At 55.5% G+C, this 17,239-nt stretch overlaps 1 protein-coding gene across 2 annotated transcripts; it reads right to left on the reverse strand.

The window, feature by feature from the left end:
- Window positions 1-4,129: 4,129 nt before the first annotated feature.
- SERPINH1 (serpin family H member 1) lies at window positions 4,130-13,705 on the reverse strand. 2 transcript variants are annotated; one of them, XM_077113546.1, is made up of 5 exons: window positions 13,501-13,705; window positions 8,958-9,622; window positions 7,700-7,798; window positions 7,370-7,602; window positions 4,130-5,124 (listed from the first exon to the last, which is right to left on the reverse strand). In XM_077113546.1, the coding sequence occupies exons 2-5, from the start codon at window positions 9,577-9,579 to the stop codon at window positions 4,822-4,824; spliced, it is 1,257 nt and encodes a 418-aa protein (XP_076969661.1). In that variant the 5' UTR covers window positions 9,580-9,622; window positions 13,501-13,705; the 3' UTR covers window positions 4,130-4,821. The 2 variants fall into 2 exon arrangements, with proteins under 2 accessions (XP_076969661.1, XP_076969662.1); XM_077113547.1 differs by lacking the exon at window positions 13,501-13,705 and adding an exon at window positions 12,078-13,428.
- Window positions 13,706-17,239: the final 3,534 nt, after the last annotated feature.

Below are 17,239 nucleotides of genomic sequence, written 5' to 3' on the forward strand. Positions count from 1 at the left end.
GGCCTCCCCTCCATCTCCCACAGACCCCTTCCTCTGTGGAGTCTTCCCTGACCACTGCAGTTCACCCTGGCCTTGAGGGGTATGACATAATGGAAAGAATCAGGCTTTAAAGCCACAGAGACATAAATTCAAATCCCAGTTCTTCTGTGTAACCTTGAATTACTTACCTTATCTTATTGATAGCTAATATTTATTGGTGTAGGGTTCCCTAGGGAAGCAAAACCTACATAGATATCTGTAAATATTATGAGATTTCATAAGATTGTCTCACACAACCATGGAGATACATGAGTCCAAATTCTGCAGGGCAGACTGCAAGCTGGGAACTCCGAAGATTTTCAACAAATTCCCTGGGAGAAGCTGGCCACTGAAGCAGAGATGGACATTCTCTCTTCTGAGGGTTGCAGTCATCAGTTCTCCTTTTAAAGCCTTCCACTGATGTCTCATTTGTCTCTCATTCTTGAAGGCAATCTTCTCAGCTGATTGTAGATGTAATCAGCCATGACATAATCAACTTACTGAAGATTTCAATTCACACAATGTCCTCACAATAAGCCAATGTCTGCTTGACCAAACAACTGGGCACCATTACCTGGCCAAGTTGACACGTAAGCCTAACCATCACATTTGACCACATATTATTTGCCAAGTACCATGGGTTACTTCATTTAACTCTTACCACAATATGGTGAGATGAGTACTGTTATCATCCTCATCTTACAGTTGCAGAAAGCAAAGCTCAGAGAGGTTAAGTAACTTGCCCGAGGTCATACAGCTAGGGAGTGGCAGAGCTAGGACTCCCACCAGGCGTATCAGACACCAGTACCTCTGCTGTTAAACACCAGAGCACCCTCTAGACCACTTCCTTTGAATGAGTGTTTATTATGCACCTATTAGGTACCAGGCATCATGCTTAGGACATGTCAGCAGGACACAAGGCAGACCGCCTGAGACAGGCAGACCTCCAGGCTAGCTCTAAAGAAAGTTATGGCTGATTCTCAGTTTCTTCATCCAGAAGGTGGGAAAATAAGGCCCATGCTGCAGGGCCTGGTGTGAGGATTATATGGAATCCCATTGGTCACAGCCCCTGTGGAGTACAATGCCCATGCATGCCAGTGACTTCTTCCAACACAGCCAGGAAACCTGGGTGTCTGTCCAGGCCAGGTTCTGTCACTAACCTGCTCAGTGGCCTTGGGCTGGTCAGTTGACCCCTCTGAATCCCAGTTTTCTCATCTATAACATGGGAACAGTAATGGTTCTTAGTAGCGCTGAGGTTTAAAGAGACCATCCATGGCATCCAGCACGTCGTAGGCCCTCAGTGGGTTACACTCCATCTTCCCACACCGGCACCCACACCTGGGACCCGTGCAATGCGGCAGGGTCACCGCTTCTCTGAGATCCTAGCGGGTACCATGGCGGGAATAACAGGGAGATCCCTCTAGTGGGACCACCCTTCGGGGTGACAGGAAAGCGCCATGCAGCACAGTGATGGGCCCCTGGGGGTATCAACATGGCTGGATGGATCTCCACTGCCCCACTGCAACCCTGAACTACCCACTTCTACCGCCTGCATCGCTACCCTCCACACAAGCAGCTCCACCGCTCACTGCAAGGACGCGAGATCCGAGATGGGAGTACAGAGTACCCAACCCGTGCCAGGATGGAGGAGTATGGCTCCAGGACCCCCTCTGTGTCCTGTGGGTGGCCCCTGAACCCAGGCCTGGCTCCTTTCACTGCCCAAGATTACTGCAGGCCAAACCCTGGTGCCTGGGATGCACCTGTAGGATTAGGGCAACTTTCCCCCTAAAGGGCCAATTGTGAGGCTTGAATGAGATGACACACATGGGCAGTAAGCAGGTTCTGGGCCTTCATTACCAGAATCAGACCAGTCCCCTCCCCCCACCTCCCCTTCCTACGTTGTAAGACAGCTATCCCACCACTAAGGTCAAGTTCCCACTCAGCCCCCACCAGCTGAGGGGCCTCAAGCAAGTCACTGAACCTCTCCCAGCCTCAGTTATCTCACCTGTGAAATAGGGATGATAATCCCTACCCAGTCAAGCTTTGATGAAACTTGAATAAAATTATATATATATATGTTAAGTGACTGACATGGCATTTGGCACAAAATAGGAGCAAATTACAAAGATGGTACCAGTCGGTATTAAATCATACTTCTGATCAAGAAATGCCTACTCACCTTTCAAGGCAGCCCAGATGTCACCTCCTCCTGGGAGCCTTCCTTCATCTCCCCAGGCAGTCATGGCTTCTTCCTCTAGGCTCCCATAGCCCTTATTTACTCAGCAAATACATTTTTAGTGCCTTGTATGTGTAAGCCACTGAATCTAGGCACAGGATATACAGAGATGAACAAACAGATATGGTCCCTAACGGAACTTCCATTCTAGCAAAGGAGACAAATAGTGAATGTGTTGATGAGTAGGTAACGTCATAGTACTAAAGAATCAATAAATGGGACAACACGGCAGAGAAACTGAGGTGGGGGGGGCAGAGGCGGACTGCTTACATCAGGTGGTCAGGGAAGGTCTCTCTGGGCAGATGACATTTGAACCCAGTCCCGGATGACAAAAAAGCATCCCTGCAAAGACCTGGGAGAACCACTTGCAAGGGAGAAAGAACAGTTAGTGCAAAGGTCCTGAGGCAGGGGGACAAGCGTGACACATCTCAGAACAGAGAAACCCAAGTGTCTAGAGCACCGTGAGTACCGAGCAAAGTTGCTGCTGTCCCAAAGTCCCCATCTCTAGATGGAGCTCCTTGAGGGACAAGATCTGGTCTAGAGCTACAGAACAGACCTGGGACTCTAAAGTTTATTAAAACCCCATTGTGGTACTAATGGACAGGTATTGGCTGGCCCTTCTGCAGCCACATCCACATCTTAGAGGGCCCCAGATGGGTGGCCAGACCAGGTAGAGACTCCCTAGCTGGAACAAGAGCCCCTGGGGCAGAGTAGATGGCAGTGGGGTGCCAGAGGTGCCTGCTTAACATCCCACAGCTAGCAGGCTGCGGGGATGGAGCCTAAATGCAGTTTCCTCCAATCATCTGCCACCCTGTGTCTCCTGTCCTGTGTACCCCACTCTCCTTCTCCCTCCCTGATATAGAATCAAGAGTGCTGACAGCCATGAGCAGCAGCCAGCCTGAGGAAGGGACTAAGCCAGGTCCCTCCTCTCCTGCTACAAACCCAACATGTTGGACCGCCTGAGAGCAAGGAGTCCCACAAGCTCCTTTCTTCCCAAGCCCTGGCCAAAGTCCGTAATTATGTACCTGAGTTCACGCTCTCGGAGCCTGTTTAGGCAATGAGGTCAGCTTGAAACAAAGGGCTTGGGGGCTGTTATGGGTTGAACTGCGTCCCCCAACAAGACAAGCTGAAGTCCTAACCCCCCCGTACCTCAGAACATGACCTTATTTGGAAATAGGGTCATTGCAGCTACAATTAAAATGAGGTCATACTGAATAGCTGGGCCCTTAATCCAATGTGACTGGTGTCGCATCCTTCTAAGAAAAGACAGAGACAGAGGCACCCAGGGGAAAAGGCCATGTGGCCACTCAGGTTGAGACTGGAATGATGCAGCTACAAGCCATTGAACGCCAAGGACTGGCAGGAGCCACCAGGAGCTAGAAAGGCAAGGAAGCTTCTTCCCTAGAGCGCTCAGAGATGGTGTGGCCAAGCTGGCAGCTGGGTTTTGGATTTGTAGCCTCCAGGACAGTCAGAGAGTACATCTCTGTTGTTGTAAGACACCACGAGTTCCCGGGACTGTCACAGCAGTCCTAGCAAACTAATCTGCCCAGTGGGACCGGGACACCTGGGGCTGCAGGTCCAGCACCATCATCAGTCCTGCAGCCACCGCCTGTGACTCTGGCAATGAGCTGGGGGCAGGGGCTGCTCTGCCTGCTCCAGGGCTGCCAGAGCTAATGGGACAACAATCTCCCCAAAAGGTGACGGCCCAAACAACTTCCCACGTCAATAAACCACACAGGATTATCTGCCAGCACTTCAGGGCTTAATAGGGGCTGTTAGTAGCAAACCTTACTTAAGAGCATGAGACCCCGTCTCTTGGGAAGAGTGACATGGGACTCTCCCGATCATCCAATCTTCTTCCATGCTCCAACAAAATTTCATTGGAAAAGTTTTATTGGAAAACAAAAAAAGGTATAAATGAGTTCTCAGTTTGACAGCAACAAAGGCTCATTTTCCCCCTTCCCTCCCCTCCTTTGAAAAATCCAAAAGGAAAAAAAGAAATTAGAAGTTCCTCCCACGATGCCTGATGCAATGATTCTTGACCAGAGTCCGCCTGGGACCCCTCCTGTGAGGGTGTTCCAATCCCCCTCAGAGGCCAGGACATTCTGGAAGTGCCTGGTCCCAGGGGTGTAGCACCTAGTTTTATAGTTGAGGGAAGTCGGGGGAAGGTTGGGGCAGAGCTGGGGTGGAGACTGAGGTGGTAGTAGTGTCAGGAGGGCTGGGCTACCCCCAGCTCGATTCGTCTCGCAAAAGGATATCTGGCTTCAAATAGGAACACTGACTGAAGCAGGCCTGACCCCAGGACTGGAGGCCAGGGCACGATGGCTACTGCCCAAGTCCCAGAGGATGTGGAGTCTCTGGGCCCAGCCACGTGAAACCTGGGGGCCCGTGTCCAAGCAGAGGAAGACCCACTCAGACACACAGAAACCCTGGTCTGCCTCCCCACCCCCACCCCATGGATTGTCCAAGGCTGGTACCTCAGCTCCCTACCCCCCACCCCCACGTAGCACCCATGTGTCTCAGGAGCCTTAGGCTGCCTCCTGCCATCCCATGCCCACCCTGGGGCCCTACAACTCGTCCCGCATCTTGTCGCCCTTAGGCCGGACCAGGCGCCCAATGAACAGCAGGGATCCGCTCTGGGTGTCTCGAACGAGGAAGATGAAGGGGTGGTCGGCGTAGAACAGCTTGGGGCTGCGCAGCTCCTCACGCCCGTAGATGTCCTGGTCAAAGGGGTTGCCCTCTGTGTCCCACTCAAAGGCGGTAGCATGGAACACACTGGCCAGGTACAGGTCCTTCTTGCCCGACATGCGTGACAGGTCTGCCTTGTTCTTGTCGATGGCCTCGGTCAGTCCCAGCTCAGCCAGGTGTTTCTGTGGGATCAGGCAGTGCCAGGTGAGGCCGGGACCAAGGAGGCTCACCCTCCCGCCTCGTGGCCCTTACCCTGGCCACTCCTCAGACGGGAGAGGACCAACCCCCGGGCACTTTCTATGGGCCATGCACGATGCTGGGCACTGCCAAGCATCACTCTCTTAATTCTCATGTCAGCCCTGCAAGAGATCCAAATTGCTGCTTCTCAGAAAAAAAGTCAGAAGTGTTGTATCCCTGGCACAGTCAGTGTTTCTCAAAGTGTGGTTTGTGGACATGCAGCAGCAGCACTGCCAGGAGCTGATAGGAGGGGCACACTCCCTGCCCCCAGCCCAGGCCACCAAACCAGGATCTCAGGGCTGGGGGGTGGGGGGCGGGAAGCTTAGGCTCCAACTCTCCAGGTGGTTTTCCTGGTTTTCTCCACGCTCAATCCTGAGAAACACTGATCTAAAGGACAGCTATGTTCACAGCACGCTGGGGCTTAAAGCTTTCCCATAATGATTTAGTATCTGAGATGTGCTTCAAAATAATCTGGATTTGATGGATTCAAGAATGGTAGGATATAGATGAGTCATTCTTGGCCAGGAGCTGATGAAGGCTGAAGTTGGGTGCTGAGTACATGAGGATTCATTACACCAGCCTCTCTACTTTTCATATATTTGTGTAATGTTTCATAATGAAAAGTTAAAGCATGCACTCATGCACACTCACCTCTCCCTGGCTCTGTACAGTCCTCAGAGGCCAGGTACAAACTCTTCCATTTGTGAACTGTGACTGCACTGCAGCCTCGGGCCTCATCTCTTAGCAAGCCACAACCTGCGCTCAGGGTGTGACTCGGCCTCTGTGACAATCTGCATCCTGGACAGCTAAACTTCCCTTTTAGGGCTCTGTAGACACTTCCAGGAAGGTCTGCCTACCCCACCAGATTGGAGCCTCAACGGCCCTGGCCCTCCCTCTGTCTGACAGTGTCTGTTCCTATCTGTCTTTCCCACCTGGCTAGAAGCTCCCCAGGGACAGGACCCATGTCCAGCTCCTCTCTGCGTCCCCAGCTCAGTGCAGAAGAGACAACAGTCAAGGACGATTGACTGAGCAGCAGCCTCCAGGGCCCAGGATCCGCAGGACAGCCTCTGCCTCTGCAGCACGGCCAAACAGGCAGTTCAGGGATCCTGAGACTCCAGGGGTCTTGAGACCGGTATTCTAGATCCACCTATTTCAGTCCTGATGACCTTGCACAAGCAATCTTAACTCAATCAACTCTGCGTACTGGTGAGTAGTGTCCCCACTAAGGGTTCCACAGAGACACAGGAAAAAGAAGGGGAGACGTGGTAGAGAATGGCCATTGCCAAAGAAGGGGCTCCCTCCCCAGGAGGGAGGCATGATGGCTCCCTTCTGGAAACCACCAGTACTTTCTGTACAGACCAGATCAAGCTCACTAGTCTCTGGTAAGAGGCTATGCCAATGCCCCATTTCTTCGCCAAGCTCTCTCAGTAGCAAGTCTAAATCGCTTCTGTGGGTGAGAGCCCTGCCAAGGAACCATTTGTGGTATCCAGGGCAAGAATGAAGTGGGAAAATTTCCTTTGAGTACCCAAAAAAAAATCTCTCTCTCGACAGACAAAAGGGACACCATGTGTTTTCACCTTGAGGTCTCATCACAGCTTCAACACTAAGCAGCCAGGGTAACCTCTGCAAGTCACTGCTTCTCTCAGAGCCTCTGCCCACTATCCAGGGTGGGCGTGAGGAGGCAATAATCTTGGGCCTGTGTGCTAAGCTTCTGGCCGTCCTAAGGGCCCCATCCACAGCTGGAAGCCATCATGATTATCACTGCAGGGAGGGCGGTCCTGCGGCTTGAACAGTCTATAACGGGGACCACTTTAGAGGCTCAGCAGCAGCATGGCACAGTCGAGGGCATGGCACTGGTGCCTGGATGTCCGAGTCACCAGCTATGTGACGTTGGACAAATGACAACCTTTCTGGGCCTCAGTTTCCTCACTACAGTCCTACTAAATAAAGCTGTTCTGAGGATCAAAACAGCTTAATACATATAAACTGTTTAGAAGAATGCCTGGCATTCAGCAGGAGCTCAGTTATATTTAGCCACTGGCATTATCATCATCTGCCCAAGGGCACGGCCCACACAACCTCCCCCGGCCTCCCCGAACTGTACACCTGGGGGGGCTCAGGGCAGACCTGTTGCAGTGGCGAATGGGTGCCCCAAGTTCCCTCCACACCCCTAGCAGGGTCACCTCTCACCTGCAGGTCATGGGTCACCTCCACCACACCCTTGGGCAGGGAGATGGCCACAGCCTTCTTCTGCATCTTCCCCATCCAGGTCTTCAGCTGTTCTTTGGTCAGTAGCTTCTCCAGGCGCTCGAGGGGCTCCACGTGGTGGGGCATGAGGACTAGGAGGCTGGAGAGCTTGTGGGCCAGGGGCATCTCCACGATTTGCAGCTTCTCCTTCTCATCATCGTAGTAGTTGTAGAGGCCTGGGAGAAGGGCACAGAGAGCGCTGAGCAGGCTGTGGGGTGGGAGGGGGCCAGGCCCCATGGACCTGCAGGAATCCCTGCCCCCGAAGGCACCTACCTGTCCGGTGCATCATTGTGACACCCACAGTGTAGGAACGGGTCACCATGAAGCCACGGTTGTCCACCATCTTGTGGTGGAACTTCTCGTCCCAGTGTGCTAGGGGAGGCAGAACGCGGGGTCAGAGAGACACAGCCCCAACCTAATCACAGCCCAAACCCAAATGTAGGTACCCTGAATTTATTCCAGCTACAGGGGCCCAGCTGCAGCCCACCTCCTCCCTAAGCACCCAGTCCACACAGTACAGGTTCCCTGCTTTGGGGGAAGGGTGGGGGAGGCCCCAGGGCATGCTGTCGTGGATGTGATTCCCTCTGGTTAGAGCCTAGCTGCTCCCACAGGACAGGGAATTCCTTCAGGAGGGCCTTCAGCTCAGCCACTCCTGTTTCTACCTCCACATCCTGCCCTGGCACCCGGCAGGCTTTTGGGAAACATGCTGAGCTGGGGTTTCCACCCCACCTATTGAGAGGTCTGTGCCCCGGGCAGGCAGTGCCCCAAGACCACCGTTTATTCTCGTCTGCAAGTCCTGTCTCCGTGGCCAAAACACAATGTGTGTGACAGTGGCCCTGACCCCCACCCTTAGTCACACAGACCTGTGTTCAAATGCAGACTCGGCACCAGCGGGCTGTGAGACCACTCGGCTTGCCTACCTTTATAAAAGAGGGGCGCTCTCATCCTCCCAGCTACCAGAGCAGTACTACCAACATCGGCACTCAGAAATGCTCACTAACCCGGTCCTAACCTTCAGCCCAATTCTGACTCCGAGTCAGATGCCAGGTCTTGGCTCTGCTCCCCTTAAATGGAGCCTGTGGCTTCACCTGTGACATGCAGGTGGCACCGCCTGCCCTCTCGGCTTGCTTTGAGGATCAGGCCTGATCACAGGCATCGGGCTTTTCTCCAGCTTACTACTGGGGCAGAACTGATTACGGAATTTTACTGATTGCAAGACAGACATTCTCAGGTTTTCGCATCTCTAAAGTCAAACTGAACTTAACAAGCACTTTGATCGGATGCAATGTGGCAGAGGCGCCTGCTCTGGAGTCCCTCTGCTGGCTTTGAATCCCTGCCCTCTCTCAATCTGGTTTCTAGCACGTAAAAAGGGTTTAATAACAGTGTCTGCCTATTGCGCCTAGTGGCCAGTTAAGGGGATTACTGAGGAGTCAAGAGCTGAGCACACTCTCCTTGGGGGGAGGTTGGGGGGCAGTCCTGGGAGGATGAGGTCCCACCCGCCATTGGCTCCCCAGGCCCCTCCCAGACTCACGCTTGAAGAACATGGCGTTGACCAGCAGGGCGCCGTCGGTGCGCTCCACGTCCTTGGTGACCTCGGGCAGCTTGCCGTCAGTGGTCTGCGCCGCCCACTCGTTGATGGACTGCAGGGCACTGCGCTTGTCTCGGAAGTTAATCTTGGAGTGGTCGCAGTTGTAGTGCTGCTTACTGCTGCGCACGAAGTCCTCCGCGAAGCTCACCGAGCTGGGCCCATACAGCCGGCTGCCCAGCTTCCAGGTTACGTTGCGTGCCGTGGAGTTGCTGAGCGAGCGGAGCAGCTCGCCCAGGCCGGCGTGCACCTCCTCGTCACGCAGCTGCTCCGCGCTCAGCACCGCCTTGGCCTGCGACGCAGTGGCCGCCTTGCCGCCCAGCCACACGAGGCCCAGCGACGAGGCCACCACCAAAGGTGACAGCAGGATGTTCTCCAGCGCCAGGTCCTTGGCCATAGCCTGGTACAAGCTGAAGGCCAGGCCGGTGCTGCACTCGGCGAGCGTGGCTGCCTTGGGGCTCAACTTCTCCCCAGTGCCAGGGGCTGCCGCTGCTGCCGGCTTCTTCACCTCGGCCGCCAGGGCCATGGCCAGGAGGCCCAAGGTGCTGATGACCAAGAAAGAGCGCATGGCTGGGAGGTGGGATGCAGGCACCGCTGCGGACCTGTGAGGGCTGCAGAAAGAAAATGCCCCTGAAGCCCTAGGCCTTCCTCCCCAGCCTTCTTGCTGCCACCAAGTCCCCCGGAGATGAAAGCAAGAGTGCCCAGAGTTCTGGGGAGCCCAGACCTGCCTCAGGGCAGCCCAGATGGGGGCTCTCAGTCTGCCCACCCTCTGAGAGGCCTTCCCTGACCTTCCTATCCAAAGCAGGGGTCCTGCCAAGCACCACCTGACCACCCTGATTTCTAGACTGGGACTTACAATGCTTACACTTACTCATGTGTTTACCATATATCTACTTCCGTCCCTAACTAGGCCGTGACCTCCAGGACAGGAAACCCAGCTCATCTGGTTCCTATTGTATTCCCCCAAGCCCAGCAGGGCCTAGCACAAGGTAGGCCTCAGCCATTCCTGAATGAACATCAAACAAAACACAGCCACTTGGCCAGACCTGGGGTCCTCATCAGTTTGTAGAGAGGTCAGCTCTGATCTCACCCAAGCCTGGGGGCTCTTTCCAGTGGAAAAGGCAGCAGCTGGGCTGAGTGTCTGCATCAAGTCCAGGTGCCTGGGCCAGAGATGTCATGTGGGCCAGAAAAGTAGGCCTGCCCTCCCCCTATGCCTTTCATTCGGCCCTGGAATGTTAATGAGTCACTGGTTGGTTCACTCATTAAAGTGGGGAGCCCAGATGCTCCACTCTGCTGTCCCAATGGTGGCCTTGAGTGTCTGCCTCTGTGTGTATGGGGGGGGGACGGTTGCAGGGGTGGGGGCACAGGGATTCCGCTCCTCTCTTGAGCCCAGACTCCCTTCCAAGCTGCAAGGGACTGGGGCTCCATGCCTGAGGCAGCTGTCTTAGCAGGAACTTGGCCTGCCCATCTGCCCACAACCCCTGGAGCAGATGGGAAATCCCCAGGACAAAAGCTCCTGGGGCCAACTCCTTTGGAGGGGCGGGGGGTTGCTTCCTGAGACCAAGGGCAGGATACTGGGGGAGAGGGTGAGTCATAGCCCCAGAGCAGCAACACCCCCACCCCTGTCCCCCAGAGGTGGGCCACATTGTGTTCAGCCTCCTAGAAAGCCCAGACAGGGCGCATCAGGTTCCATTCCACCCTCCCCTCTGACAGCTGCTGCCACACAGGCCCTCTGCTCTCTGGCTTCAGGGTGACCCTCAGGCCCCCTCCCCAAACCACAACACTAGCAGTGACCCCTAGGACAAGACCCCACCCCTCCCTGGGGCCTCTAATCAGGACAGTCTCCCCACATGGAACACTTCCCTGCTCCCCTCTCCTTCGGGTCATTTCCCCTCTTTCATGCAGCAGGATGGAGTGAGGAGCTGGCAGGGCAAAGGAAACGGTGGGAAAGAACCTTGGTGAGGGTAAAGCGAGGCTGGGATCTCACTACTCTGACAGGTCCTAATCCTGGCAGAAGACTCTCGGGGCTTCAGCCTGCTTATGGGAGCACCGGGTTTTTGGGAATTGCAGCCATCCTGTGAACCCAGATAATTCCCACTTCCAAAGCGCAGGGCAAAAGAGCACAGAGCACCTGGGGAGGGAGGTGGGGAGAGAGAGGGCCACTGAAACCCACAAAAGAAATCTGAGTCTTGCCCCAAAATACAGATGGGAGAAGGGGAACTGAGGCCCAGACTAGGCTAGGCCCCAGGCCACATCCCTCCCAGCCTTGGCTCCTTCCCCATCAGGCCAGCACCATGTAATTTATTGTGCAAACAGGGACACTTAGGAGAGCAAAATAAGGCATCACTCATTATTTTTGCTAGGACAAGAGGCATGTGGTCAGCCAACTAGTAGAAATAGCTGAGGCCTGAGCTCAGAGTCCTGCGGAGTCACCAGCATCCCCTTGGGAGCAGTCAGAGGGCCTGGCTCCCAGAACTGCCACGCGGCAGACACCATCTTGGGGCCCCCACCCCCAGCCACTCAGAACCTCAACAGGCTGGGAGGGGCTTTTCAAGAAAGCTCCAAATGACTAGTTTGGGATTCCTGAGGCAGCCACACTGCTGCACTGCTGCTGCCGCCGGTGACGTGGCACGCGGGGAGCTGAATTATCTCTGCCGGCCGGCAGAGGGGGGCTTCCAGCCCCAGAAGCAGGAGGCCCGGGTTCAGGTTTTGGGGTGGGGGTGCCATGGGTTTGCCTCCCCGAGCCTCAGTCTCACATTCACACCCCGGGCTCTGAAGGGAGCTGCGTGGCTGGGGAGAAGGGCTGCCCAGTTCGTCCCAGCAGCAGAAAGGCCAGTGTCTGCAAGCGGACCGGCCTCCCACAGCCCGGCCCAGCCCTCAGGCCAAGGTTAGACCATTTACAGGCCCACAAAGAAAAATATACCGTCAGACAGCCGAGGGCTGGGCTCCACAGCACGTTGGATTGAACTGGGACTGGATTTGGGGCTTTTGTAAGTCAGAGGGAGGGAGGAGAGATCCTGGGGCTCTCCAGAGAGGGTCTCAAAACACTGAGGGGGTCTAAAGTACCTTGAAACTGCCTCAGAGGGAGGTCAATGCCTGCCTTTTTCATTCTGAAAGAAAACACAAGCGTGAGGAGGATAGGACAGTGCAGAGAGAGGGGGTTGGGGATGAGGGGCCCGGAAGGCCCAGCACCCAAAGGACACCCCATCTACACGGGGGCTGGCCCAGAGGGCACGTCCTGGCCCAGAACTAGAGCAGCCTGGGAGGTGGTCTACCTCACTGTCCAGTAGGGGAAACTGAAACCAGGGAGGGGCAGGGAGCCACCCCAGGCCCCACAGGGACAACGGTCAGGCTTCCTAGCACCGGGCTCCCTGCTCTCAGGAAGCGCCCAGAGCCCCTCCGGAAGGCCGTGTGTGGTGTCCTCTTACACAGCCAGTGCAAAAATCTCTGCGGGGAATCCCTGTGTCCACAGACAAAAGCAGGGGTAGGAGTCTCAGGAGGGGAGGGGGAACGGGCAGATGAACTGAGGGCAAGAGGGTGCGGCCCCAGCCAGACCTTCAGAAGAACCACCGCTCCCAATTCTCCCGGCTTCCTTCGGGGCCCTGCAGCCCAGAGGGACCAGCCGGAAGCCTGAGAAGAGGAGGGGCCGGAACTCCGGGCCAGACTGGAAATGTTTTCATTCTTCATCCTCCTCTTCGGCTGCCCCAGGAATGTCCCTGCCTCTGGAAGTGGTCTAAGCTCTGCAGTTACTCCAGGGACCAGGTGGCAGTGAACCGAGTAAGGGTGGTGGGTGACCAGAACCTTCTGGTAAGCACCCCTCCCACCCCACCCCCATGGGGAGGATGTAACCTAGCTAACTCCCTCATTTCCTTTTTAGGAGGGAGACCCGTGCTGGTCAAGTCCCTGTTTTAGCGGCTATCACCGACACACTGCACAGCAATGAGCAGAAACACAGTCACCACTGGTGACCCCTCCCAATCCAGGGAGCCTCAAGGGCCAAGACCCCCATATTCCAGGAAAAGCAAACACTACTCCATCTCATTTCATACCACCCAGCCCCCACCTTCATTCAGCACGAGGCTCAGATGCCCCCCAACAAGCCTGTGAGGGAGCTGGGTCATCACCACCGCTGGCCCCTGGGGCCTCCACCCCATATCTGGAAGCACCTAGAATGCAAAGCTGGCCTGCCCTCCCTGTGGCTGCTGGACGCGACCCCTGGCCCCATTTCCTGCCTGGCCCCCAGCCCTACTGTCTCTTCTCTATTATGCCCCCAAACTTCTGGGGGCTCCTCCATCTTTGTCGGGATCCTGGCTTCCCATCCCGGCTCTGATTTCTGCCTTGGCCCTCAGGCTCCCTCCCCGTTCACCATTTAGCTCGCTCCTGCACCCTGCAGCGGGGGGCTTCCCTCCGCTCCCTTGGGCACCCCAAGGCGCCGGGAGGTCTGCCCCAGCCGCCCCCCCGACGCACCCCAGCGGACACCCGCCCTCACCTGAGCCGGGCCGGGCCGCGCTGCGCGGGAACACGAGTCTCCCTCTCGAGCCGCGAGCGGAATCTACTCTCCACCCGCTCCCGGTCTCCCTTGGATCTATATATGGCGCCCCCACCACCACTATTCCCGCCCGTCCCGAGAAACTTCTGGAAAGTTGGAAAAGCTTCCGGAGGGCGCCCGGGCTGCGCCAAGAGAAAAAAAGCGTAAAGACCTCCCCCAAAGCGCCCGGGCGCCCGCCCCCTCCCTCTCCGGCGCTCTCCCCGCCCCTGGGTCCTACTGCCCGGGTCGTGGGCTCGGGCGGCGGGGACGCGGGGGTTCGCGGGGACTCGGCGGATCGCGGGGACGCGAGGCATCCCGGCACCCGGGACCCGGACGTCCTCGAGAGCCCGCGGGCGCCCTTTGATTGATTGGAAACCCAGGACTCTTGCGGGGACCTCGGGCCACGGAGCCAGAGGGGACGCCGGGCTTCAGGGTCCAGCTCCCCCGGACGGGGGCCCCTGCCACCCCCAGATCCCTAGCGCCAGCCGGTCTATCCCGGGCGGCACGTTCCTTCCGACACGGATTTCCTTGAGGCTGCTTTGTCTCCCAAGTGCATCTATTCCCTATTTTCGAGCAGAGACAAAACTGGATCTCCCTACAGCCTATTCCCTCCTTGTCCCCCTCAGCTAGCGTCCCGCTCACTTGCTCGGGGAGGGAAGCTGGACTTTGGGAGCAGCGCCCTATGCTGTCCGCGGTTCATCGTGAACACCGTGGCTGACCCCAACCTCAGTGCCCGCGGAGGAGGGTGGGGACAGCGACCAGACCCACCACCTGATGCTCACCCCTGGAAATCTCAAGTCTTAGAGTGAAAAAGGCGGAGACACCAGGGAAAGAAAATCCCTGGCTCCCCTCACTAACCCGCTGTGTGACCCTAAGCAAGTTACTTTTCTTTTCTGGGCTTTGGTTCCGTTGGCTATGACATGCGGTGCCACGCAGACTTGCTCCCTTCCTTTGTCCTTCTCTCTCCCTCTCCTTGGACATGCCTCTTCCCCTCCCTACCTGGATTCCCTCCTACAGGCTCCAGGTCTCACTCAACTCCTGCCAGCCCACCCTCCCACCCCTGCTGGCCCCTTGGGCTCTGAGTAAAGCTGGGGGCCCCTTGGAGAAAGGATAAAGTCCCTGTGCACAGGGCTGTATATTTTGAGGGAGGTGTGTGTATCTAGGTAAGGAACTCGGTAAGGCGGAACATCGCTTAGGACCCCTCCTCCCCCCAAATCTTCCTTAATAGTGAAATGGTAGATAACAGATGGGCACAAGTTGGAAAGAAAAGGACAGGGTGGGAGGCACTTCGTTTGCTCATCCATTTATTTAATCACACTGTGTCAAGCCTCTTCTTTCGTCCAGGTGCATCCTGAGATCCTGAGGTGCAAATGAATCCCAGTACCCAGCAGATGAATCTTCTGGGTCCCTGGCCTCAGTCAGTTGCCTGGGGGTGGGGGTGGGGGGTGATAAGGGCCCTTTCTGCACCCCCCCCCCCCATCTTGGTGCTGGGTGCTAACTTCTCAGCCTGGGTTGCGCTGCCCCTGCTCAGTCTTCTAGTTACAAGGACTGTGGGAAAGCTGAGATCCCAACAGCTTCGGCTGCTTTGAATCAGGGTCAAAGAATTGAAGATTACTGGAATCCTAAAGTGATCATCGTACAATATATGTTAGACTCAAAGCCGCATGGAATCCTACAGCTAAAAATCGTAAACCATTACATTTCCAGAATCAAAGGATCTTCAAATAAAAATATTAAAGACTGTGGGCTGGGAGGTATCTCAGAGGTCATAGATTCCTGTCTGCAGCTCCAAGCAGATCCTCTCTGCAGTATCCCTAAAAGGCAAACAGCCAGACACCTCCAGAAACAGGAAGCTTGCTTCCTTCAAAGGCAGCCCAGTGTTCTGTTTTAGGGCAGGTTGGAACAGTAACAAAATCTTCCATCTTTGGTGTGGCCATGGTGGTTCTTGTGGGCCTCTTCCTGCCTCAACTGCGCATTGCTCCTAAGGATAAGTCCTTGCTAAGGAAGCAGCCTCCTGCTGTTCCCCCGGCCTTGGCTCTCAGGGCTCCAGCCCACATAATAATTTGGTCAGAGAGCTAAGGGCTAGGCTAGGATAGAGAGGGCCTGTGAAAGCAGGCAGAATGGTGAGGTTTGCCTTGGTTTCCAGCAGGTCCAGATTTCAAAATCCCACTCTTGTATTTCTCACTTCCTAGGCGTCACCAACTCTTGAGGGATAAACTGAGTGCTATAACTGCCCCATTTTTGCAGAAGGGTAAACTGAGGTTCGTGCTGTTAGATAAACTCAGAATCTTAGAAAGTCAGAGTAGAAAGGACCAATGCCGTCCATTTACGGATAGGGAAGCTGAGGCCCAGGAAGGGCATTGGGTCTGAAGACCTGCCCCCCTCACAGACCCCCACACAACCCCTGCTGGGTCAGAGGCCTCCTCTGCCAAGTTATCAGAACCCCTTATCACTGAGTTATCACTCTGTATTGTCACTGAATGTCACTGGAGGCTCCCGAAGGGCAGGGCCTTCTTCCTCTGAGTCCCCAGCACCCAGCACAGATCTGGCACAGAACAGACACCTGATAAATGTGGCCACTGGGCACCTGATGGGAAGCGGCTGACTGGGCTCCAAGCACAGCCTCCCTATGGAAAGAAAGGCAACGGCTCCTTTAAATTTCCAGGATCAGCAAGAAAAAAAAATTCAAGAGCCGTTGTCACTTTATTCTTAGCTCTGAGCCCAGCCCAGGAGGCTGACTGCCGCCCTCCCCCCATACTCTTGCCCTTCCCCCATACCCTTGCCCTTCCCCCATACTTTTGAGGCTGCCTTGTCTGGAAAAACACTCTTTGTGGGGCATAGGACTCTGGAGTGCAGAGAAGCTCCACCATTTCCTGTCTGGATTCCTTCAGAGCCTTCAGCTCCCAGGCTGTTCCTGCTGCCCCGCAGGAGCCCAGGCGGAAAGCTTGCAGGTCCTAAGAGGTATAGGCAGCCAGAATAGAAAACCAGAGTCCAGCCTCGCCCACATTGTACAGAGGGGGAAACTGAGGCCCAGAAAGGGGCAGGTCTTTGCAAGTCGGAGGTGGAACTGGGCTGGAACCCAGGGCCCTGGACCCCCAGCCCTCTTCCCCGGTACCACCCACTGATTGACGCAGTGAGGTAGGCAGGCCCAGTGCTGCTGGTGTTGCAGAAGCAGCTTCAGTGATCCCAGAGGCTAGATTTCATGCATTCCTTGCCGCACAGAATCCTAGGAGGGGCACTAACATGTCCTCTAAGTACTGAGCATGTTCGCATTTGTTACTATTTAATGCTTCTAGATAAGTCAGAATTTCCCCATTTTAAATATGAGGAAACTCGGGACCAAGGAGGCAAAGCAGCATGTTTAAGCTGGAGTCAGAACTGGGATTTGAAGCAAGGTTTGCGTGACCGGCCCGTGTCCATGGGCGGGGAGGGGAGGGGAGGACAGGGGAATGACATTTATGGGGTCCTTCGCTATGGCCAGGTCCTGAGCTGGGCACCCTATCTATAGCTCAATTTTAATTACAAGTCGTGGTCTGGAGGGAAGTGCAATCCCCGTCTCCTTTTTTCATGGGAAAGAAATGGGACCCAGAAAGGCTCCAGTAAGCCAGTCCAGAGTCAGCAAAATCTCCCAAGAAACCACAGGCAGTTCTTTGAGCTGCTGTCCTGGAGCCAAGAATGTGCTCTCCGTTCATTCTCCAAG

The sequence above is a fragment of the Tamandua tetradactyla genome, chromosome 8 (assembly GCF_023851605.1).
Source record: "Tamandua tetradactyla isolate mTamTet1 chromosome 8, mTamTet1.pri, whole genome shotgun sequence".
Lineage (NCBI taxonomy): Eukaryota > Metazoa > Chordata > Mammalia > Pilosa > Myrmecophagidae > Tamandua > Tamandua tetradactyla.

Bases quoted from the DNA above. Each gene is read 5' to 3' on its own strand.
- SERPINH1 (XM_077113546.1), bottom strand. From the start codon at position 9,579: ATGCGCTCTTTCTTGGTCATCAGCACCTTGGGCCTCCTGGCCATGGCC. The intron at 7,603-7,699 runs GTAGGTGCCTTC...CCCTTCTCCCAG, and splicing joins CACAATGATGCACCGGACAG to GCCTCTACAACTACTACGAT. The intron at 5,125-7,369 runs GTGAGAGGTGAC...CTGATCCCACAG, and splicing joins AGGTGACCCATGACCTGCAG to AAACACCTGGCTGAGCTGGG.